Source organism: Fusarium falciforme, chromosome 9 (assembly GCF_026873545.1).
Source record: "Fusarium falciforme chromosome 9, complete sequence".
NCBI classification, from domain to species: Eukaryota; Fungi; Ascomycota; class Sordariomycetes; order Hypocreales; family Nectriaceae; genus Fusarium; species Fusarium falciforme.
The window spans coordinates 373649-399010 of NC_070552.1; the positions used below are offsets into that span (position 1 = coordinate 373649).

Here is a 25362-nt window from a genome sequence, read left to right on the forward strand (position 1 = left end):
GGGAGAGGGGTCGGCAAGTTTCCCGAAATTGGACGTGTGTACTCAAGAGTCACTATGTGCAAAGTGTTGACAAGGATTTTCTTTTCAGGGCCATCTACAAAGACCACAGCTGGAAGAAAGGCAACGCTAACATGAACATGTCGATCACGAGGCCGATGAGGGAGTTTGACCAACTGTAGAACTTGGTGATATCGGCCATCGGAACGGACCAGAGGTGCAGCTGCAAGATGCATTTGCGACATCGCATTGGTCGCCTGAGCTCAGTTTGTCAAGCTACAAACAGGCATCGATGTTGACCAATCAGGCTGCCGTGTCTTGATTCACATGACTTACTGAACATTGTGCAAGACTATCGGCCAATGCTGATGAATTCGCCGGGGCGGTGGCCATGCTCGTAGTATGTGAGAGTAATGCAAACGGCATGGTACGATAGCTACAACGCAGTCTCAGGCCCAATTTTATATTTTTGGAGCTTTACTCCAGGGACCTTCACCCTTCAGTTTTCTACGTGACAAGGAAAGTTTCAACTACCAAGCAAAAGGCACAACCCAATGGAGGATATGGAATTTGTGGTCGCCTCCCTGTCTCAATTGCGACAAGGCGTCAAGGGGTGGCCGAGGTGGCAACGCTTTGAGCCTTGCCACTCCAGCCGAGGTTGATGGATGAACTGCCCCCCTTTCACAATAAGCCAACTGCAAGTGACGAACAACCTTCACACCTGACCTGCGCCACCGGGCTAACAAACGAGCTAGAGGAAACATCCTTGGCAGGGTCATTTCCCATCGATGCCGAGCTCCGATCCGAATGCTCGGGAATTCCACCACCTCCACATTCACCTTTTGCCCCGGGATTTAGTGTTGAATATGGGGAAGACGCATCATCGGAAGTTTCTGTCAATGGCGATCTCTGGGGAATGTCGATCAACACCAAGCGCAAAGGATACCCCCGTAGCGGAGCATTACTGTGGGAAAGTAAGGATGTCCTTGTGTGTGACTTTGAGTGGATACGTGTGTGGTAATTGCCAACAGGTGAAGCAAGCCCTCCTCCGTGAGCCTGTGGTCGGGAAATTCAAAGACCATGTTGAAAATCCCGATAACTGTTTCAGCCGCGTCAACCCAGTTGCACAACCACGAGTATCGGGTCGCATATGTGACCACGCCTTATTTAAATCCAAGCGTCTGCCTTGGACAATACTTCACAAACCTCCAGAACGAACACCAAGCCTTGACTTACAATGATATTGTCAATTTCTGCCGAAATGTTTAAAAGCGTGTCCTTATCATTTCCCACTCTACTCACATCCGCTTATATACTCCTCGGGTTATTTCTACTATATTGGTGTTTCTGGATCTCTTACGCCAGATATCTTCATCCACTCGCGAAATATCCTGGACCCTTCTTGGCTTCGGTGTCGAGATCATGGCTCGTCATGCAAGTTGCCGGAGCCAGCGCCGACAAGACCCAAAGGAAGCTCCACAGTAGGCTAGGTAAGTCTCAAGGCTCAGGACATGGCAGCGCTAAATGGATTACGGATAGGGCCCGTCGTGCGGATTGCTCCCAATGAAGTTGCGATTTCGGACCCAGGTGCGATCAGAACAATTTACAGCATTAATTCTGGCTTCACCAAGGTAGTTATCGGCATTTCTCCTTGCACCTTCTGGACTTGCTAACTTCCCAAGACGGATTTCTATCTTCCGTGGCGGCCGTTATGGGGTACGTTTGCAACTATCTGGAAACTGTGAACAAGCACTCATTCGACATAGCCAAGTACCCTGACCACTTCACGTCTTTGGATGAACGACTTCATGCAAGCCGCAGGAGGATTGTCAACAACTTGTACTCTATGACAAACATCGTACGAGCCGAGAGCGGCATCGATCTGTGCACAGACTTGTTGATGTCAAGAATGCGGGAGTATGCCGACACTGGTGAAGTTCTCGACATTTCGAGCTGGATTCAGATGTATTTCTCCCAATGGCCCTCATGAGTGGGTAGCAAGTTACTGACAGGACCGTGGATAGGTATGCTTTTGATGTGATAGGCCAGCTGTTCTTCAGCCGCATGTTCGGCTTCTTGAAGGAAGGTGGTGACCATCGAGGTTACATCAGGTCACTAGACACCCTATTGCCGGTTTTGGCAGTGACTTCCGTCATGCCAACTTACATTCGCACTTTATTCTTGTTGGCAGGGACAATGTTTGGAAGTGTGCGGGGGGCTTTGACAGCCCTCAATGAGATTGAACGAGCAGCCGAATCATGCATCGTCGAGCGACAGGAAATTCTCAAAAACGGTGAAACTGTTGAAAGAAAGGATATTATGTCAACTCTCCTCGACATAATCCAAGAAAAGGGCGATAAAGTCGACTTCGGATTGACAGAAGCAAAAGTTGAAGTCTACGTTGCTTTGTTCGTGCCCACTACCTTCTTGCTGCTCAAACAGCTAACCAGGAAATAGGTTTGCAGGGCCCGATACTACCGCAGCGGCAGTTTCATCCATCCTCTACCACCTCGTCAAGAACCCACAGGCTTATCGGAAGTTGACAGAGGAAATTCGCCAAGCTGCCGCATCTGGGGAGCTAAGCGTCCCCTCTGTGCAATACAGCGAAGCCGTGAAGCTCCCGTACTTGGAGGCATGCTGCAAAGAAGGCATGAGGATGCATCCTAGTGTTGGGTTGACCTTGTCGCGCAACGTGCCCAAAGGCGGAGGCATGATTTGCGGCGAGTGGTTTCCTGAAGGAACTAGAGTTGGAGTAAACGCAGCCGTCGTTCATCGTGACAAGACGATTTTTGGGGACGACGCAAACGAATTCAGGCCTGAAAGATGGTTTCGGGACAACGCGGAGAATATGGACCGGTATATGTTTCAGGTATGATAAAGCCCAGGCCTAGGTGCTCTTTGTCCACTAACACCATTTGCAGTTCGGAGGCGGGTCGAGAACCTGTATCGGGAAGAACGTAAGTGCCCTCCTATTGAAGATAATGATTAAAATTAATTAGTTATTAGATATCCTTGTGTGAAATGTACAAGATGATTCCTCAACTCCTGCTTTCTTTCGATATAGAGGATGCTTGCACGGAATGGAATACTAGTAACTACTGGTTTAATAAGCCTAGTAATATTAATATCGTAGTTAAGCATAGATCTAGGTTTTAGTACAATAAAGGAAAAAGATAAAATAGTAGACTTTTAAGAAACAAATAAGATATTAAGTTAATATTAAAAAATAATAAAAAAGACCTAATAATAATAAAAAAGAAATAATAATAATATTAATAAAAAAATTTTTAATTATATATAATAAGCGTAATTATAATATTAGAAAGTAATAATTAAGATAATTAAAAATAATAATAAAATAAATATTTTATAATAAAATATAATTTAAATATAACTTTATTTATTTTAATTGTATATTTATTTAATAAAAAAATATAAAACTATAAGTCTTAATGATTAAATTAACAAAACATACTAATATAAATAAGTTTTATTATATATAAAGCTTTAATACATTAAGACTTTTTATTCAAGCCTATATATAATAGTTATCAGCTAGCTAATCAAATGCTGCGGGTGTCATGTCTGTGGCAAATTGGGGAGCATCTCTCCAACCCGATTGGACATATCCTGGTCCAAGATTTCACAAGATCGCGGGGGTGGTGAATTTGCCGCTTTGGGGCCGAATGCCTGCACACTATGACGCATATGTGCCAGCCCCCCCCTTGAGGGCCCCAGCCTCCGCCTGATGGCTATCCCTACACGATTCGAACTGCCCCCTTGCCCTGTCTGGCGATTCCACCTCTCTTTCGCCGAACATTCTCTCCTCTCTTCCAAGTCATTTTTCGCCTTGAGTCCTCGCTCTGCTTCCTCCTTGCTCAGGTACGAGATCGCCCCAGAAGCGATGCCCTTTCAGTGCCATTCTTGCCATGCCAAGTTTTCCAAGATGGGTAAGTAGCCCTTCGCAAATTGCTCAACGGGCGCTTGATGCTCCCGTGAGAACTTCACAATCTATCATCCTCATGCACCGGGCCATGCTAACCTTGTGGCATTATAAGATCATTTGAAACGTCATCAACTTTCTCGTGGGTCTTTCCTTACCATCATTCGCCTCCTGCGACCGCGCAACCGGGTTGACACCTCGCAACTTAAGACGGCAATACGCGTGCATACACCTGTCAATTCTGCTGCCTTGGGTTCAATCGCAGGTCAGTTATAACCCTTCCAAATGTCCTCACTTGCTCTTTCTAATCTGTCGCTAGGGATGCGCTACTTCGACATTGGAGAACCTGTGAAGAACGTCTCAAGGCGGGCCAGCCTCCGCCTGCCCTGCCGCAACGGAAACGTGGCCGCAAGCAGAACGCATGCACAAGATGCGCGCAGCTGAAGAAGAAATGTAGCCGCTCACTTCCATGCGAGGCTTGCTTTAATCAAGGTCTACATTGCACTTACAGAAGATCTGCGCCACCGCTGTCGACAGACACCATCGACAAAGAGCACCCAACGCCGTCCTCACTACCACAAATGAATACAGAGGTGACCCAACTTCTTGACGACCAGCCACTGGAAATACTTTTACCCGACCTGGAGCTCTTCTGTCCAGAATCAACTGAACAAGAAGCCCCTAGTCTACCATCATCTCGCCCGACTCACCTGCTGTCTCCGAACCACGCTGGATCCAGTGTTTTCCAACCCGAGGAGTCTGCCTCGGCTCTCTCCGCTCACGGTAGATTCTCAGATATATTACACGACTGCCCATCAACGATCGAGTTCAATTGGCATCTCCCGAACATAAACCCCATCTCGTTGGCATTAATTCCAAAGTCACCACCCCGGCCCATGAACCTTCGGTTCCTAGCCAAATTTACGGCAACCCATGGCCTTGCAAACTCGTTCGAGTGCGGCAACATTTTTGCAAGACGGAAGATCATGTCCACCTTGGGGCAAAATGGCAAGGCTCTACCGGCAGTTAATATTCTCGCGGAAAGCCCAGCCTATCACAGACCCGCACTCGCACGTCTTTGGACGGAATTGGACCAAGTGCCTGGGTGGCACCACCCTTTGCTCGACGCCAGTTTGCATCACGACTGGAGCTATCCCGTCTTTCCCAGCCAGTCCGGACACCTAGGCAACGCAGGCTTGATAGAAAGTCACCAAAGAGTTTACTCTCACCCATTGAAATCCAAGTCTCACGAGATTGTCCAAGGAATCCGAAGCGTAGTCTGTCACGACATGCGATGCCGAGGCAGAACAATCAACTGGTCCCCATCAACGGAGCGTTCATGTATTCGATTCTTCTCACCTCTGAATCTTGACAGATTCATGGGAGCCTTCTGGCATTTTTGGTACCCAAACTGGCCAGTATTCCACAAGCCGACCTTTATCGCCGCCCAAAAGCCTGCTCAACTGATCGCTGCCCTGTCATTAATCGGGGCATGCGTGAGCCCGGAGAAGACCGACCGGGATCAAGCGATGTTGTGGATCGAGGCGGCAGGAGATTGGATTTATCATGATCCCGACTTCTCTGAAGATGCTGTCCCACAAACAGATGATGAAGCCCAGCTGTTGCAGCTTGAATTACGACTTGATATGGTACGTGCAGCCTATGCCATCATTATCATTATGACCTGGGAAGGAAGTGAAAAACAGATGACGGTGGCACGGAGGACCCGGTTCTCGCAAGTTGTATGCGTTGCCCGCAGCCTTTTCTTTTTCCCCGTCGCTCAGAAAAAGGTCTATGGCGGCCCAGATCCAAGCAATCACTTTAGGAGATGGATGCTCTTCGCGTTGAGAGAAGAGTGCATTCGCACACTGATCTATGTTTTCCTCCTCGACTGTGCTTTCGTCATGTTCCATAACTCTGCTCCGCGCATGGTCGTGAGTGAACTCCAGTTTAGTCTAGCCATGCCCGAAGTATGCTTCAACGCTCCGACTCCCGAGACGTGGTTGAATCGTCTTGACGAATGGTCTGAATGCCAGCATACCGATCACGAAACGACGTTATCTGAGGCGATTCGGGTAATATTAAAAAACGAACTCGAGCCAGAGGACTGGAGAATGTTTGAAAAGATGAGTTTATTGAACCTCTTTGCCATCACCAGTGGTAAGCCCTTGCGACAGTCTGAAAACAACCGAGCGGAAGGTCAGAGCACTTACTGAAACGCAGCATTTCACAACCTCATTTTTCATCACCACCACGGAGCAGATTATGGATCAACATCCCTGCCAATTACCCGAGGGCTGAGGAACTGGATGCGGGCCTGGGTCGCTCGAGACCTGGTTCTGGTCGAAGACCAGCCATCCCAGTCATCCCACCCTGAACCTTCCGAGGGCGGAAGCAAGATTGGGTTTTATCGTTACATGAGAGAATACTGGTGCCTGGCTGTTATCTTTCACAATCAGTTTGAGTATGCTCGCAGTCTTGGTGTTGATACCAGTCTCGGAGCGAGCAGCTTGCCGACGTCACAAGGTGGGCTTGTAAATGTTGATAACTCGGATATGGGCCAGGTGCACGAGTTGATCATTCGGTTTCAAGATATAGATATCAGAGGGGTGCTAGAACGATGACTTAGGATAATTATTTTTTCCAGTCTAACTAAGGCATAGTAAACTTATATCTGGAATATCATATGGCTTTCTGAGGTTTAACTTATTTATTATAGTTAAGGATTTTAAACTCTGAATCCGAGCTGTTGATATAGGAATAAAAGGTGATATATATAGCTATATATATCTTCAATCTTTGAAATATCAAGCTTAGAACTAATTTAATTAAAACAGGGTATTATAATAAGAGAAATTATATATCTTGGATTCCTTAACTAAAACCCAAGGTTATGCCCTCTTCAAGTAGAATATGTCTTCTCTGTGCTAGAACCTGCCTGTGATGGCGTAAACTCTACAACCGTGTCATCACGATAATTCGCTTCGCTAACATGACGAAATGTTTCCCATAATCTGGTAGCTAAACTACACGCCGGCACTTCGGGGCCACGCGAACTCAACGCTCCCAGTCTCGTGACATGGACTTGATTGAATACCGTAGCCCGGGCCTAAGGGCACCCAGATGGACCGCTCAGTTTTAACTTCATCAAGTAGACTTGGAAAAGTTCATTCGCAGTTGCCAAGATTGGCTCCTACTTCACTTACCACCCGCATCGCGCTCAAAGGCTACCTGGCGGAGAGGATCATGGGTCAGAGGGCTGACATGATGCCAAAGAAGGAACACAGATGGGGGTATAGGTGGTATAAATGGATAAAGGCTGGTATCATATATGTAAGGGCAATCCTTGGGAAAAATAAGGACTTCCTTATCACCCATTTCACTCCAAACTATCTACACTAGAGATAATCAAGAGAGCGTGGAATTCATCACTCGGGCTTCCTTCCATAAACAACGTAGATCGGTGCATAAAGATGAATCGACGGATCCTTGAGCTCTTTCCTGACCTTGGCCACGTACACCTGGACCTCTTCTTCCTTCCAACCGAGGACAGTCCCGTAGATCCGAGGAGTGTATGACTCAACGGCTTGGATCTGCTGGATGATCTGATATCTTCCAATCTCCTTGAGCTTCGGATCCTTGGGCCAGGCACCAATAGGTATCTTCTACGTCAGCAACGCCTAGACAGGTAGGTCAAAGTGTAACATACCTTGAAAATCTCCTGCTTTACATCCACAAACCCTGCCTTCTCCAGTTTCTCCTTCCAGCCAATAGCACCCTCGAGAGACTTTCCAAACTTGGCGGACCCGTCGATCAGAGTCTTGAGCCAGCTTTGGGCGTTCTTGGCCTTTTCTGCGGTGCCATCGTCAGAGAGCCAGCGCGGGTACGCGGCCTGGAACTCGATGTAGCCACCCGGTTTCAGGTGTTGAAATGCACGCCGGAACAGTGCATCTTCGTCGCTAATACAGCCTTCCAGTTCGCGGGAGTGAATAAAGTCAAAGGGCTTGGAATAGAGCCACTCTGCTTCGAAGTCATCCACCTCGAAGGCGCAGTTTGGGGGAGTCCTGGATCCTTTGAGTCGGTAAATGCAGACATATAAAAACAACAATAGCCTACCATTTTGGCTGGATGGGACTGAGATCCGTTCCAATTACCTCTGCGGAGGGATGTTCGCTAGTATTTATATTAGAAAGACGATGATATCAATCATGGCGGGAGGAAACAAACTCGGCAAAGTCCATCGCCCAGATTCCAGTGCCGGTGCCGAGATCGAGGACACGCTGGGGGTTATCAGAGATAGGTGCCCTGAAAAGCTCACCGCCGAGTAAGAGTCGAGAAATATGATGTGCTAGATCCATGCGGTCTTGCTCTGTATCGTCGTTTGGCTAGTTTTCTTTAGCAGGTCTTCTTTTCTTTCCCTGCCTATGAGTCTCTGGATACATACCAGGAGATAGGTGCCCGCACGGAATGCATGGTAACGACGTCCATTCTAGGAGGATATTGTAAGCCACTGTTAATGCATTGGTATTTATGCTGATGCTCACCTCATATCTACACCAACAGTGCAGGTGCTGGTCAGACAAGCTTCAGATTATGACTGAGCGGAGCACGTACTTGTAGTTAATGATGCTTGAGGCTAGTGAGGTCTGATAGCTGGCCGAATTTTCCCTATCGTCTTGATCAATGCCCGTCCCTTGAGGTTACAACAGCAGACTTACGAGACAGCATAGGCCGAATCATTATCTTGAGGAGCATCCTACGAGGACATGGTGAGCCAATAGGCGAACCGAGATCGTGCTACTACTCACATCCGCCTCTAAAGGATTCTCCGCCAGAGTCTCCTGGAGCGGGGGCGGGGGCGTTGTAGATTCCTGTCTCTCTTCGGTGGACATTTTCGGGACGAAATGAAATCTCGGGGCAAGTTGGCGATGGAGTGACAGTGGGATCGTGATGGATTTAACAGTGGTGGAAGTCTGTGGGACGCTTCACGACCAATAGCCAATCATATCACGATGGAAAGTACATTGTTTACCTCCATATCTCGCAGCTCTGATAGGTATCTGTTAGCAAACTGGACATGCTTCACGTTGAAATGCAGGGTTCCCCTCCCGCTTTTCTCCTTCCAGGCTCGTGCCGTGTTGATCCTGGTTCAATGGCATGACAGACGGGGCAACTATGCCTAATCTAGCCGACCCCGTTGACGGGCCGCTGTTAGAGCAATTGGAGATAAGAGTTGGACCCGGCCCCACGATCAGTGGCGTATCCTCAAGGGCTCGTCGGGCGTTGGGCCGCTTCCCCTTGGACCTCGCGTAGCCAACAAACAGCGCATGTATTGCGCCATTTATGTCTACATCGATTAAGAATCTCGTTGCACTTCGGTGAGTAACCATGTAGGCTCTCGCCATTCATCCGAGCAGAGGCCTACAATCCATCCACCAGTTGACTCGCCAGGTTAACCAAGACTGAGGCCACTCACAGGTGGTCAAGAATCCATGCGCTACCCTGTACATCAGCCTAATCTACACGATCCATTCACACATTATCCAGGTTTTAGTTTGCAGACTGGGCTTCCTTAAAAGTATTGCACATCTAGATTAACTGGTCTACTTGGAGGGCGACTGTTGAAAATGCTTGGTGTTTATGAGCCAAAAAAAAAAAAAAAAAAAAAAAAACACTCAGTCTACCTCGCTTCTAGTCCTTCATTAACACAGCCCCCGAGATCACCTTCCAAAAACACTATCATGGATGTTGGTTTTGCTCTTCCGAGTACTGAAATGTTGCCTGAAGACCTATGATTCTGTTAACAAGAGGATGCTGAGTATACTTATCCTCGACATCAGCTATGAATTCTTTCTTGTAAATTGATCGTTCTTCACCATAACAAGCACTTTAGGCACTTGACCACAAACCATGGTGTTTGTAGTGTGCATGATTGGGCGTCTTGATGCCGTCAAGGAGTAACCATACATCAAGGCGGTGGCTGGGTAAACTTGATCCTCTGCGGAACTTTGCGAGCAATACTGGGGTGGCGCCATAGCCAGATGCACCATTCCATTCCAAGTCAGTTTCTCAGACGCCACTACTTTCGCAATGATGAGTATAGACGTAAGAGGGAAGATGAAAACTATGCCCACCAAGCGCCATCTGCGCCATCACTACCCACAACCAAGGGCAGTTCTGGATGACTCAAATCAAGACAAAACCGACAGTGTTAAACAAATATTGCCCAAGTTCAGGGCCATTAAGCAAGCTATGAAAAGGGAAGAGCTGGGAATATTGACAAAAGGGAACTGTCATCTCAGTTTCGCTGAGGCAACCCCCGTTTCAACCAATTTGCGACCAGCCCTCGAAGGCTATGCTCTCTTTGTGGATCTGGCCGCCACGGGATCATGGAAGAGTTGCGTCTGTGGGATCAGCCGAGAACTGACCGACCCTGCAAATATTGCATAGTTTTCTAAGATTGAAACACCTGCATACTGCGGGGATACTGCTTAATTACCAAATCGTCAAATGCTGCCGTCTGGACAAAGGTTAGAGGTACAGGTGATTAGGAGACGCCGTTGATAGGCCAGCCAGAGAGTTGGGCCTGCTCTGCATCTAGCAACAAAGAGAGGATGAAGATGTCAGCGTGGCAGAGTGATTCATGTTGCGCGTCCACAACACCACTGAGTGTATCATCGACTTCAAAATTCCAAGTATAACTCGAGAGTAGCTGTCATGATGGAGCGCCCCAAGGCAAGCTTCCAATGTCAAAGTGCATTCGCGTAGGCGTCGAGGGCATGATAGACCAAGCCCAAGCGACGACGAACTGACTGATTGGACTCGGGGGCTACTCGTGGCTGAATATACGCCGAGAATAGGCCACCAAGTCGAGCCATAGCTCTAACCAACCATAGCACCAGCCTGACTTGAAGACTTGGATATATCAATTGCTTGCCCCCTGCCAGTACTAGATCCCAGAGCAAGAGTGCCAGTCGCTCAACAGTTCATCGCTGAAAGAGAAGTAACGCCGCGGATCTTTGGCTGCAGCTATTCCCAGTTCTTGCTAACCACTCCCAGATCACCACTATACCGCTCATCATGGCGCCCTTGTTCGTGACTTTCCTCTCGGCATGTCTGGCCTTCGGGGCTGTTGTCACTGGCTGTCCAGTTCGCCCAGCTCAGGATCAACAGTTCTCCGTGGAGCAGATCAGGAACCCCAGTTACGTTGCCAACTGTCCCAAGGCTCTTGCCAGGGCATACGTCAAATATGGAGCCTCTCTGCCTGAAGGTCTCGCCGAGGTCATGCGCAACACCAAATCCACCGAGGCCAAGCGAGCCGATAGCACTGGAACTGTTGTCACCACACCCGAGGATGGGGACGTTGAGTGGTTGACACCCATCCAGATTGGCACTCCTGGCCAAGTGCTCAATCTGGATTTGGACACGGGCTCTTCAGATCTCTGGGTCTTCACCAATACCACCCAAGGAGCAAGCCAACGTACCAGCTACAACCCTGATAAGAGCAGCACTTCCAGGAAACTCAACGGCTACATATTTGAAATCCGATATGGGGACGGCAGTTCGTCTTCTGGGGATGTCTATCTCGACAAGGTCTCTGCTGGCCGCTTGAGAGTCAACAACCAGGCTGTCGAGACTGCCAACAGGGTCTCTGGCAGCTTCGACTCGGAGCCAAACCTCGACGGCCTCATGGGTCTGGGATTCAGCTCTCTCAATACCGTGAGGCCTAGGTCACAAAAGACGTTCTTCGACAACGCTATCCCACAGCTTCGCTCCGCCGTCTTCACCGCAAATCTGAGGCGTCAAAGGCCCGGAACCTACAACTTTGGTTACATCGACAACACCACCTACACCGGAATCATTGGATACGTGCCTGTTGATTCCTCTAATGGTTGGTGGCAGTTCACATCCAGCGGATATGCCGTTGGCACCGACAAGATTGGCCGCACGTCGATCAATGGCATTGCTGATACCGGCACCACACTTCTCCTTCTTCCCAACACTGTCAACCGAGCGTACTATGCCAAGGTCAGCGGGTCAAGATTCGATTCAAGGATGAACGCCTACACTTTTGGATGCAGCACCAACCTGCCCACCTTCAGTTTTGCTGTTGGTGGTGTAACAATCACCATTCCCGGCACATACCTCAACTTTGGCGCCGCCACGAATGATGGTAAGACTTGTTACGGCAGTCTTCAGCCTAGCGACGGCATCGGCATCAACATCTTTGGTGATATCGCCATCAAGGCTGCCTTTGTAGTTTTTGATGGAGGTCAGAAGCGAATTGGATGGGCCAGGAAGCCCCTATAAGCTCTTCATTCACGCTGGTTGACATCCTGAGTCTCCAACGGCCCACGATTGAGATCAGTCAACTCATTGCAATCTTGGGGATCTGGCTACTGGCGCTGCGCTCTTGTTGATAGGCGTCCACTTGTGTGTTAGCAGAATGGATTTGGCTACTAGGTAATATATATTGCCCATTAATACAGAAATAAATATTTTATTATTATTTCTTAAGAAATAAGACCTTTTATATAATATATAATTATTTATAGTTTATAAAGAAAATATATTAAGGTTTATTAAAAATTAAAATATTTAACTTTTTATATTAAAGTTATAATTTTAATTAAATATATACCTTATATATTATAAAAATACCTTTAAGTATTATTAAATTTTAAATATTTTATAGAATATAATAATTTATTATAATTTAATAAGCTTAGAAATATAAATCTTAAGTATTATTTAATAATAAAATTATAAAATATATATATATATATATTAAATAAATAAGTTATAAAAATAAATATATTAATTAAGAAAAATAATATAATTTAAAGAAATTATTTATAAATAAATTATAAAAACTAATTAAATAGATAAATTATTTTTTATAAATAAATATTATAATAAAATATTATAAATTATTTAATAAATTAATATTATTTATTATATTTTTTAAAAATATCTTAATTATTACTTAATAATTTTTATATTATAGCTAGGCTTATTATATATATTATAATACTAAATCCTTAAGTATAATATTTCTTTTAATTATTATCTTTTAATTATTTAATTATTATTTATATATTAATAGTTTTTTAATTAATTAATAATTATTTTTTAATAATATAACTTATTTTCTTTTATAATTAAATCTTTTTATTTTCTAATATTAATTATATATTATATTTATTTCTTAAAGCTTTTTATTTTTATTAAATAATAAAATAACTTAATATATAATTATTTTATTTTTTTTCTTAAAAAACTATAAGGTTTTAAATATTAACTCTAAGAAGCTATTTTAATATTGTTTAATTTAATTTTTAAGATATTTAAATTAAAACTTAATCTTAAATATAATCTTTAAGGTTTTTAAAAACTAAAAGATTAAAGGCTTAGTTTCTTTTTTAAGAAGTATTATTATAAAGATATAGGGCGGCTATTAAATCTACTAACTAATTAAGGTAACCACGGCTAGTTATTATATACACAGAGACCTCCTAAAAGCTCTATAGCTAAGCTACTATAAAAGGCTTAGTAAATTAAAGTCTTATATATAATAGAGAACTACCTTTAATCTATAATTTTACCCTAATTTAGCTATTAAGGCCTATTATTTTATAATTCTTTAATTTCTTCTTAATAAATAATTAGTATAAAATTAAGATAAAAGAATTAAGAGAATCTTATTATTTCTTAGGATAGTTATTTACTTTATAGGCTATTACTAAGAGTAATTTAAGAAATACCTTATTAAACCTTCTTAACTTAGAAGACCTTAAAGAGCTAATCTAAGAGATTAAAAGATATTATAATTTATTATTATTTATAAGCTAACCTTATAATAGCTTATCCTTAATAAATAAAATAAATAATATAAACCTCCTTAATATAGGCTAATAATAAATATGAAAATTATTAGAATTAATACGATCTTATATAAAAAGAAATATTGTATTAAGAAAAAAATAAAAATTAATTTTAATAATTATTTTTTTATTTTTATTTTTAGCTTTAATTTTATTAAATAAATTAAAAAAGAGCTATAAATATAAAAAATAAAAATAAAAAAATAAATAAATACAAAAAATAAAAAAATTTCTTATCAAAGATTTTAAAATACCTTATAGACTAATTAGCTAATTATTAGCTAAGAGATTATAAAAAGCTACTTAGATATAATTATAAGATTTTAACCTAAGAGGTTATTATTATTAATATTAATAATTAGCTTAAAGTAATTAATATAAGTAATTAACTTTATATAAAAATAATATTAAAGTAATAAATTAAATAAATAATAAATAAATTTATTTATTTATTATAAATTAATTAATATAATTTTATTATAGGCTTAATAAAAGATCTTATATAAGAAAAATTTAAGGTATTTATATAAAAATAATATATTAACTTACAGCTTTAAGAAAAATAAATAAAAGATTAATTTATAATTATAAGCTAAAAGCCTAATAAGGTATTAATATAATACTTTACCTATTAATATATACTTTATGAGAGTTTATTAAAAAAATAAAAGATAATAAAGCTATAGCTTATTATTTCTTTTATAATTTATATATTAAATTAAAGAAAGAGCTTAAGAGGTAAAAATATCTCTTATAAAAGGCTTATTATATTATATAAAAAGCTAAATACCTCTAGATTTAAATTATTAATTAAAATAATTATCTTAAGAGAAAATAGCTTTAAGATAAGATTAAATAGCTAAGTAAGAAGTATTATTCCCTTAGTAGCTTAAGCTATAAAGAAAGCTTTAAAAGAAATTCTTTTAATAAATATTTTTTATACCTTATATTAAAATAAAATTATTATAATATAAGTAATTTAAGTATACTTATATTAATACTATACCGGGAATAAAGAGGAAATAAGCTATTACTAAGATATAATAAATATAGCTATTTAGGCTATAAGACTTAAGTATATTATACTAAGATATATATTAAGAATAATAACCTCTTTATAAATTAAATTCCCCTTAGAAGTAAAGGTAGGCTATTAATAAAGGTTAATAAAGTTAGAGCTTAAGAGCTTAATTTATAAAAAAATTAAAGAGGATAAAGGTTAAATTTAAACTTTTATCCTTACTTATATAAAAATAAATACTAATTAGAAAAATAATTATAATCTTTATATTAGTTCTCTAAGGTATAGCTAAAAAAGAAATTAAAGTCTTTATAGATATTAATATAGAAATTAATATTATTAATATACAGCTTATATAAAAGCTTAGCCTTAAGTTAATAAGAGATTATATAGCCCTTAGGCTTAAGTTCTTTAAAGGAAAAAAATATATCTAAGAAATACTTATTAATTAATTTTTTTTTATTAATTTATATAATAAATTATAAAAAATATAATAAGTATTAGCTAGGTTAGAGTTTAAGAATAATTTATATAATATTATTTATTATAATTATTAATAAAATAAAAAAAATATAATAATTAATTATATTATTAATAAATAATATTATATTATACTTATTATTATTAATATAATATTTTTTACTTAAGAGATTATTAAAAATAGAAAAAAAATATATATATTATATATTATAATATTTCTTATATTAAAGGAAGTTACTTAATAAGTACGTAAGGATAAAATAGGTATATTTATAGAAATACCTAAGGAGCTTTTCTTAAAACTTAAAGTATTAAAAGGGTTTTTTAATAAATAAATAATAAAAAATATATTAATATTTATAAAAGCTATATATAAAATTAATTTAATTAAAGATAAAAAACCTTTATATAGTTTATTATACCTTATAAATAAAATATAATATTAAGCCCTTAAGAAATATATTATAAAAAACTTAGTAAATAGATATATATAATACTTTATAAATAAAAACTTTAATACTTTTTATCTCTAAGAAAAATAAAAGGCTAAGGCTTTATATAAACTATAAAGAGTTAAATAAAGTAATAATTAAAAATTATTATATTTTTTTATTTATTAATAACCTATTAAATAAGCTCTATAGAGCTAAATATATATCTAAGATTAATATCTATAATACTTATTATAAGATTAAGGTTAATAAAAAAGATTACTATGAGATTACTTTTTATATAAGATATAGCTATTTTAAGTATATTATTATATTATTTAAATTAATAAATATATTAATTACTTTTTAAATATATATTTATTAATTACTTATTAATTTACTTAATATATATTATATCTTATATATAAATAATATCTTTATATATTCTTAGACTAAGAAAAAATATATTTATTACTTATAAGAGGCTTTATAATAGTTTATTAAAATATAACTCTATAAAAAGCTATTTAAATATAATTTCTATTAATAAAATATTAGGTTTCTTAAATATATTATTATATAAAAAAGTATTTAAATAAAACCTTTATATATTAACTTAATTAACAAATAATTAATATTAATCTCTTTTAAAGATATATAAGTCTTTTTAAGATTTTATAATTTTTATTAAAAATTTATTATATATTACTTAGTAATAATAAGCCTTTTAATAAAATAATTAAAAAATAATAAAAATAAAAAAAAATTAAAAACTTTAATTAATTTAAAGAAATTAATAATATTTTTAAAAGCCTAAAATATATTTTTTATTTTATAATTATTTTTTATTATTAAGATTTATTAAAATTAATTTAGATTAAAATAAATATATTAATTAAGGTAATCTTAGGTATCTTTATTTAATTAATAAACTCTTAATAATAATTTATTACTTATTAATTATAAAAGTTTTAAGATATAATATAATACTAGGCTATAAAGTAATAAGAGTTATTAGTTATAATTAATAGCCTTAAATATTAGAGTTATTATTTATAAGGCCTCTTAGAGAAATTTTTAATTCTTATGAATTACTAAGCCCTTATAGGTATTATAAAAGTATTACTAAAAGAACTAAGAGGTAAATTAATAAGATAGGTCTATAAACTTTTTATTTTTAATTTTAATATCTAATATTAACCTAAGAGTAAAAACCTTATTAATAGCTTATTAAGGCGGCTAAATTATATAAAAAGAGAAATATTATATAAGGATATATTCCCTATATTAACTAAAAAGCTAATTTTTATATATAAATTATTATTAAATCTTTAATATATTATTATTAGCCTTAAGGGTAAGACCTAAGTTATAATTATATATATATATATTATTAGAGCTATATTAAGGGGCTTTATTTCTTATAATAAATATATATTAAAAAGTAATACTTATTATATTATATTTATAGTTATTACTAGGCATTAAAAAGCTAAGTAAAAAGAGATTATTATATTATAAATTATTTAAGAGGTAAAAAGCTTTAACTAAGTCTCTAGGGAACTACTTATAGCTAAGGTTATTATTTTAAAGTAATATATTTTATATCTTATTATAAAATAATTTATAAAGGGTAAAATAATATTTCTTTTATTATTTTTTAAAAAGCTTAATATATTAATTAAAGAATTATAAAGCTAAGATTAATAATATAAAGAGCTAAAAAATAAGATATATAAAATTATTAATAAATATAAAGGCTATATTATTAATAGACTTAGATTATTATAATATAAAGATTAATTAGTTATCTTAAAATAAAAAGCCTTAAGGTTAGAAATATTTTACTAATATTATAATAATCTAAGGGTAAGATATATAAATATTTAAAAAACCTTAGACTTAATAAAAAAGAAATTCTATTAGCTAAGCATAATAAATAATATCTATAAGTATATTAAGAGTTACCTAATATATTAAGATATTTATATATTAAGGTATAAGCTATATAATAAATTTAAATTATTATTATTTTTATTATATTTATTTTAAGAAATTAGCCTTAACTTTATAACTAGCTTATTAAAAAGTATATATAATAATAATAAAAGCTATAATATTATATTAATTATTATATATTATATAATAATATATATAATATTTATTTTAATTATAAAAAAACTTAAGGCTATAGGCCTAATAATATTATTATATAAATATATACAAAGCTATTTTAATATACCTAAAGGTATTATAAATAATAAAAATAAACTTATTATTAATAAATTCTAAATAAACTTAATAAAAAAAAATAAGATTTTATTAATTATTAATTACTTATTACTTATAAATAAATAAATAAATAAAATAAATATATTAAACCTTAGAGAAATACCTAAGAGTATATATAAGAAATAAGCCTACTTATTAGGCAATATAACTCTTAGAGGCTACTTTTATATATAATAATAACTAATATTTAATAATTAGGGTTTCTCTTAATAAGATATTATATAAATATTACCTAAGGTATATTAAATATATTCCCTTAGAAGTAAAAATACATATCTAAGGTATTATTAAATACTTAGAGATACTTAGCTAAGTATATAAGCTAATAAAAGATTATTAATATTATATTTTAAAATCTTAATTTAAATATTATAATATAAAATATAAGCTAGAGGTATATTATTAAGAATAATATATTAAAATATCTATAAAAAATTAATAATTTAAATACCTTAAATTAGCCCTAAGATTTATTAAAATAAAAATCTTTATAAGGTATAATAAATAAGCCTATATTATAGAGCTATTAGAAATCTATTAATATATATATAATATATTTTATATATTATTTCTTAAATTATAAAATAATTAGCTAAATAATATTATAATACTAAAAGCTTTATTAAAGCTTAAGGCTAAGCCTAATAAATAAAAAATAAAAAAAATAATAAACTATAAGCTTATTAATAAAGTATTATTTTATTTTATTAAATAAAAGGGCTAGTTAATAAAATATAATACTTAAAAGCTTAATTATTATTTAAAAAATATAAAAATAATAATTAAGAAATATTATAAAGTTATAAAGAGAAATTATAAGAAATAAAATAATAATTAATTAATACTTAGCTAAAATATTTATAAGAAAATAAAAGTATTAATTATAAAAAAGACTTAAATAAGAAAAATAAATAATAAAGATTATAACTGAATAAAATTATAAGAAAATAATTATTATTAAGCTATTATTAAATATAAGCTAAAAACTATAAATTATAAACTATAAAAAATAAAAATTATAATTATAAATACTTATTTAAGGGTTAAAAAAACTAATATTAAACTTATTATTATTAATAGGCCTAGGGTTTATTAAGTTTTTACCCTTAGCCTTAGCCTTACTATAAGTAAAAGTATAAATAATATAAGCTCTCTTAAGAGTAAAGGAAATAAGCAGCAAGTTATTACTAGAGCTATTATTATTATTATTATTATTATTATTATTATTATTAATACTAAAGCGCTTTATACTATAGGGAATAAAAGGAATACTAATATATATTATAATATAAGTAATAATAAGAGTATTAGCTAAAATACTAATAAGGGTATATATAATAAGTAATTAAGATAGATTATAATAAAAAGAATAAGCTTTCTCCTTATTAAGAATAGCTATAGTCTTAGTAGATTAAAGATAAATTAATATATAATAAAGGGAATAAGACTTAATATTATTATAGGCATAGGTAGGCTAAATAATATTAATAAGACTATAGATCTTAGTCTTATTAATATAAACTTAGGCCTATATACTAAGTTAGCGAGAAATATAAGGCAAGGGGAAAAAAGACTTATACTTATAAGGATATATATAGATTAAAGCTTATAAATAAAAATAAGCTTAATAAGCTAATAGCTAGCTATTATTTAATTATTAATATTTTTAGCTAGGTTAATATATTAATCCTTAATATTATTTTAAGTAATATTATAGTTATTAAAAGTAATAATATAGCGCTAAATAGTAATGTAGAGGTTATTAAGCTAATATTTACTAGAGGGTTAATATTATTTAAGTAATACTCTTAAAGGGTAATATAAAAGTTTTAATATTACTAAGTAATACTAAAAAGCTTATTAAAAATCTAAGTTAGAGGTTAATAATATAAAGCTAATAAATTAGCTAAAAGAACTTATAATATTATATCTCTAAGTATAATAATTATAATAAATATAAATAATATAATTAATATTAATAATATATATTAAGTAAATATTTTTATAAATATAAATAAGATAATTAAAATATAAGTAATTATTAGCTTATTAATTAATAAAATTAATATTATTATTAAAGGTATAATAAGGCCTAAGGATATAAATAATAATATTAAAAATAAATATTATAAAAAAAAGCTAATATATTATTAAAAGAAAATAAAATATATAAAAAAACTTTGATAAAAAAAATTAAAATAAAATATATTAAGTAATAAATATTATTTATTTAATAAATATTAATAAGCTAAAATAAAAATAAGACTTTAATAAAGTTAATAATATTAAAGAATTAATAAAATATTTTAATTATTTAAATTATAATAAAAGGGAAATAAAGATTAATCTTAAATATTTAAGGTAATATAATAAAAAGCTTATATTAAGGCTTTATTTATAAATTAAAAAACTTAAAGAAATTATTTAAAGCTTTTTTATTTACTTAAAGATCTTAGGGACTAAGATCTCTAGAGGGGAGATAATTATAAGGATATAAGGCAGCTATTAAATCTACTATTTAATTAGGGTAACCCTAGCTAGTTATTATATATATAGAGACTTCCTAAAAGCTTTATAGCTAAGCTATTATAAAAGGCTTAGTAAGTTAAAGTCTTATATATAATAGAGATTTACCTTTAATTTATAATTTTACCTTAATTTAGCTATTAAGGCCTATTATCTTATAATTATAACTTATAGCTATATATTAATCTTTAAAATTATTATTCCTAAGTTTAAAAAAATAAATTTAATTTTTTTTAAAAAGCTTTTTAATATTTCTTTTTATTATAATAACTTTATATATAATAAATAAAGCTAAAAGAAATTTAGTTTTAAAATATATATAATAAATTATTTAATTAGATATTTTATTTCTAAATTATAAGCTTATTTTAATATATAAAAATACTTAATATTAAGATCTTAAAATTAATAAGATAACTAAGATATTAAATAAAATTAATTAGTTTTTTATAATATTTCTTAAATTTCTTAAATTAATAATATTTATAATTATTAAATATTAAAAAATAATAGTAATTACTTAATTAATTAATTATAAACTAATTAAAATATTTATTTAAAATTAATATTCTTATTAATTTATTTATTTTAAATTATTATTATTATTTAGTTAAATATTATATTTTATAATTATATTTATAATAAACTATAAATAATAATATTAAATAAAGACCTTAAAAATATTAATATAAATATATAATATAATAATTTATTATTAATTAAACTTATAATCTTTAATTATATATATATTTTTTATTAAGTCTTTTTTATTTAATTTTAATATTAATAAAAGATTTAGTCTTCTTAAAAAAAAGCTTTTTTTATTAAAAGCTCTTAAAATAAAGTTATAAAAAGGGAAATATCTTATTAATAAAAATATTAAATTCCTTAAGGACTTAAAAAATAATACCTAGTATAAGATATAAGTTATAATACTTATAATAACTATAAGGACTTTTTATATTACTAAATACTAGGATTAAAAAGTCTTATAGCTAGCTAGGATCTAGCTATATAGCTATAAGTATAATATTAGGAAATAAGAGTTATTAGTATTATAGGTTTTAGAAGGATTAATTCTTAGAGTTAGTATTAGAGTTTTATAAACCTAAAAAGAATTAATACTAAGGCTTAGCGCTAGATTAAAACTTAGAGGTAAATAAAGGTTTATAGGTTTAATGAATTAAACCTATCTAATAGATATATAATATATATATCTTAGTTTATATAAATATATATATATAATAATAATTTTAATAATAATTAAATTAATTATAAATTATAATTAAATCTTTATATTTAGCTTTTTATTAATTATATTTATAAAAAGATATTTTAAGTTCTAAGTATTACTTAATAATATTTAAAGCTTAATATATATTAATAAGTAATATATTATAATTAATTAGTAATTTTTTTATATTAAAGACTAAGAGGGAAATTCTTACAAATCTAAGTTAAGAATATAATAAATTAAAATCTTATTATAAAAGAGAAGAGAAGCCCTAGTTACCTCAACCCTTAGCTAGCTAGGCTAAAAGGTCTACCGCGCCCGTTTTAATTAATAGATTATACCTTAATTAGGCCCTATAGGGCATATAGGCCTTAGCTAGGGGCCTAATAATTATTATATACTAATATTAGTATTATCCTTAATGCCTTTTAGCAGAAGCTATAGGGGACCTTCTAGGGCTTAAGGCCCTATGGCTAAGTTCTGCGCGGTATATTTCTCTTTATTAGATTATACTTATAGGAATATATCTAGCCTATAGTATATATATATATATATGAGGTATATGCCTAGGCATAAGGGGCTATTAAATCCTTACGCTATTTATAATACTAGTTTATAAAGCTAGAATTAAATATATAATCTTAGAATTAATTAGAAATTGCTATTATTTATTATAAAAGAGAAGAGAGGCCTTAATTACCTTAACCCTTAGCTAGCTAGGCTAAAAGGTCTACTATGCCTATCTTAGTTAATAGATTATAGCTTAATTAGGCCCTATAGGGCATATAGGCCTTGGCTAGGGGCTTAATAAATTTATTTCTCTAAATTAAATAACGAAGATAATTTCTAAATAATATTATGTTAAGATTAAATACTATGCTATTAAGAATATAAAATATAATAATAAAACTTATAGTTAATTATAACTTATTAAATACTTAACTTAGGATTATTTTATATAGCTTAAAAAGTAAGAAGTATCTTAGTCTTAATATAAGCTTATAATATACTAGGTAATTAGGAAATAATTAATTAAATACAAAAGATATAAGTTAAGAGATTTTTATACTACTTATATAACTGTAATACTTACTTATTATATATTTTAATAGCCTTATTAATATCCTTTGTATATCTTACTTAATAAACTAATATAAAGTAGGGGTTAATTAATAAAGTTATTATTAAATATATTAATAATAATATACTTTTACTCAAGGTAATACTAGTAATTTCTTAAATAAGACCTATTAATATATAATAATTATATAGTTCTTAAGGCATAACCTAGTTATACTAATTTTATAGTAATAAAAAAGTAAGTAATATATTTTAAGATAAGTAGTATAGGTTATATTTAATAACATATAGGCATATATAATCCTAGAGGTTATTATAACTCGTATTATAATATGCTCTTTTAAAAGTATTATTTAAATTAAAAGTAATCTTAATTTTAATTATACTATAAATGCTTTTATTTATACTATGAGATATATTTTAAAGTATTATATTATTATTAAGATAACAATCTTTTCTTATATTGCTATAGAAATAATTCCCTTAGTTGCTTAATAGCTATTATGTATGATAATATAACTACTTGACATCTATGGACTGAGTCTTAATAAGGTCCTCAAATATGCCTATGTCATTATCATTTATATAGTTTTTAGAGTACCATTCCCATTTCTGTTGCTCAAATGCTGCTTCGTACTGCAGAAGGCTTAACTGGAGACTGACACGAGCTTGCCCCTGCGCCTTGCCAAAGATGACATCGTAGAAGGCTTCTTGTAGCTCAAAGCTCACCAAGCGGATGTCTGGTCCCTCACATTAGCTGCGCCGGTGATGCTTATGTATCGACTTACATGAAGTAATGCTATCGCTTGGTGCATCAAACACGTACTTCTCGATCAAGACCACCTTCATCTCGCTCATGCGCTGCGTGCCTGGCTGAGCGGTCCTCACGATATCTTGCAGAATAGGCTCGACGGCGTCCATGGTGTCCTGGTCAACATCTGACCAGCCCGCCAACGCTCGAGAAACGATGTTCTCATGAAGCTCAGCCGCAGTGCAGTCAATCATGTGCTTGGCTTCCAACGGATTCTTTGTTGTGCGAAGCCTAGAGATAACTCGCATGTTAGACTGCGCAGACATTCAGGTAGAAAGGGGAAAGCATACCAGGACATCTTTACCATGTCTTCACATGCAATCTTGGCAAACTCCTTGCTTTGCAGCACCCGCTTCGTGAAGTCATCGGGAATTCCCTGGCGGCGGTTGACCTCATTCCACCACTTTGCCGAGGACCAGCTTCTGAAATCCTGCATGCTCTGCCGATAATCTCTGACCTTTTGTGCGTCTTGTGCCGAAAGACTCTTTGGAAAGTTGACGTACCAGAGCGAAGGGCATTCTTCGTTCACCTGACGTGCTTGCGCTGCAACCTGCTGGATTGGTTGGGGGTCAGGGAGGGCGACACCGATCGCGGTGTAGAATACGTTGGAGTTGAAGCCAAGGGTTGTAAACACTTGCTGAAGAACCGGAGCAAACTCAGATTCGGCTGTCTTGAGCCCCTGCTGTCCCAGTGCCTTAGTTACAGCGGCGACTACAGCGCCAGTCACGTCGGTCCAGGAGGGGAGGGCTCTGGCAAAAGAAGGGAAGTCATTGATCACCATCGCAGCCGGGGCATTCGATGGTGATGAGGGTCGCGGTCGCGGTTCCAGTTCCAAGTCTGCCCAGATATCTGGGCAACTTGTGAGGGCGCCAGCGATGGCTACTGGGGCTTGTGTCATGGTCGACTACCAGTTGTGAGTGATATGATGGGATCAAAGACAGGTTCAGTGACACGACACGTATGTCTATCAGGAGAGATGTGTTAGCGAATGGAAGCCTGTTGCTGTATTTGTTGGGCGGGTGATTCACGGTCTGATTGCAAACCCTTTCTTGACTTGCCGAGGATAGAGTCTTGCTTGCCTGCTTTCCTCCGCAAGAAGAGGTCTGTACTGGGTGGAATTGAGAGCCAATTTCAGGCCGCAAATCCAATGCAGGTTCGTCGTCATACCTGCTCACAATGGCCCAGAATCACCTTGGTGGGGTATGCGCTATGACCGTGACAGAAAGGAGTATCGTACAGAAGCCAGCTGCACCGAAGATCCCCGCAAAGATGCTTGAACGGGGGTGCGATATGAGAACGAGTTGTCTCGGCGCTAGCATATGCATGGAACCTGTCTTAATAGACTATACTGAAGGAGGATGCATGTGAGTTTCGTAGGTTTTAAGATCTACATGACGGTGGTTTTGAGACATATGGCTCGAGGCTTGTCCGTGGCTGGCTGAATTCTGCCGCAATCCAATTCTGGACAGTTACAACGTCATTGAGGCTTAACAATGTCTTTTCTTTGCTGCAATGGCCTCATTGTAACCTTGCACGTGCAAGATACACCGCCTGCTCTGGTATATTGATTGTAGGCCGAGATACATCGCCTCCCACTCCTGTTCTGTGGTGTGATGCATCCCTGGGGAATGTCATAGCTCACATGAGCTCAGACTCTCTTCCA

The 25362-nt window shown here is 34.2% G+C and overlaps 4 protein-coding genes across 4 annotated transcripts; 2 read left to right on the forward strand and 2 right to left on the reverse strand.

Moving 5' to 3' along the window:
• Positions 1-1429: 1429 nt before the first annotated feature.
• On the forward strand, positions 1430-2996 carry NCS54_01101100 (Hypothetical protein; the record flags this gene model as incomplete). Its single annotated transcript, XM_053156298.1, has 6 exons — positions 1430-1487; positions 1537-1584; positions 1764-1962; positions 2022-2405; positions 2455-2866; positions 2919-2996. 6 exons carry the CDS (start codon positions 1430-1432, stop codon positions 2994-2996), a joined length of 1179 nt encoding a protein of 392 aa, XP_053012273.1.
• Positions 2997-7368: 4372 nt separating this feature from the next.
• Positions 7369-8832, reverse strand: NCS54_01101200 (Hypothetical protein; the record flags this gene model as incomplete). The annotated part of the gene is made up of 9 exons (XM_053156299.1): positions 7369-7605; positions 7650-8004; positions 8057-8113; positions 8168-8325; positions 8385-8429; positions 8485-8491; positions 8555-8608; positions 8659-8696; positions 8749-8832. The coding sequence occupies 9 exons, from the start codon at positions 8830-8832 to the stop codon at positions 7369-7371; spliced, it is 1035 nt and encodes a 344-aa protein (XP_053012274.1).
• A 2188-nt stretch (positions 8833-11020) lies between these two features.
• NCS54_01101300 (Endothiapepsin) lies at positions 11021-12250 on the forward strand (the record flags this gene model as incomplete). The annotated part of the gene is made up of 1 exon (XM_053156300.1): positions 11021-12250. The coding sequence occupies one exon, from the start codon at positions 11021-11023 to the stop codon at positions 12248-12250; it is 1230 nt and encodes a 409-aa protein (XP_053012275.1).
• An 11157-nt stretch (positions 12251-23407) lies between these two features.
• Positions 23408-24597, reverse strand: NCS54_01101400 (Hypothetical protein; the record flags this gene model as incomplete). Its single annotated transcript, XM_053156301.1, has 3 exons — positions 23408-23628; positions 23677-23930; positions 23990-24597. The coding sequence occupies 3 exons, from the start codon at positions 24595-24597 to the stop codon at positions 23408-23410; spliced, it is 1083 nt and encodes a 360-aa protein (XP_053012276.1).
• Between the last annotated feature and the right edge of the window lie 765 nt (positions 24598-25362).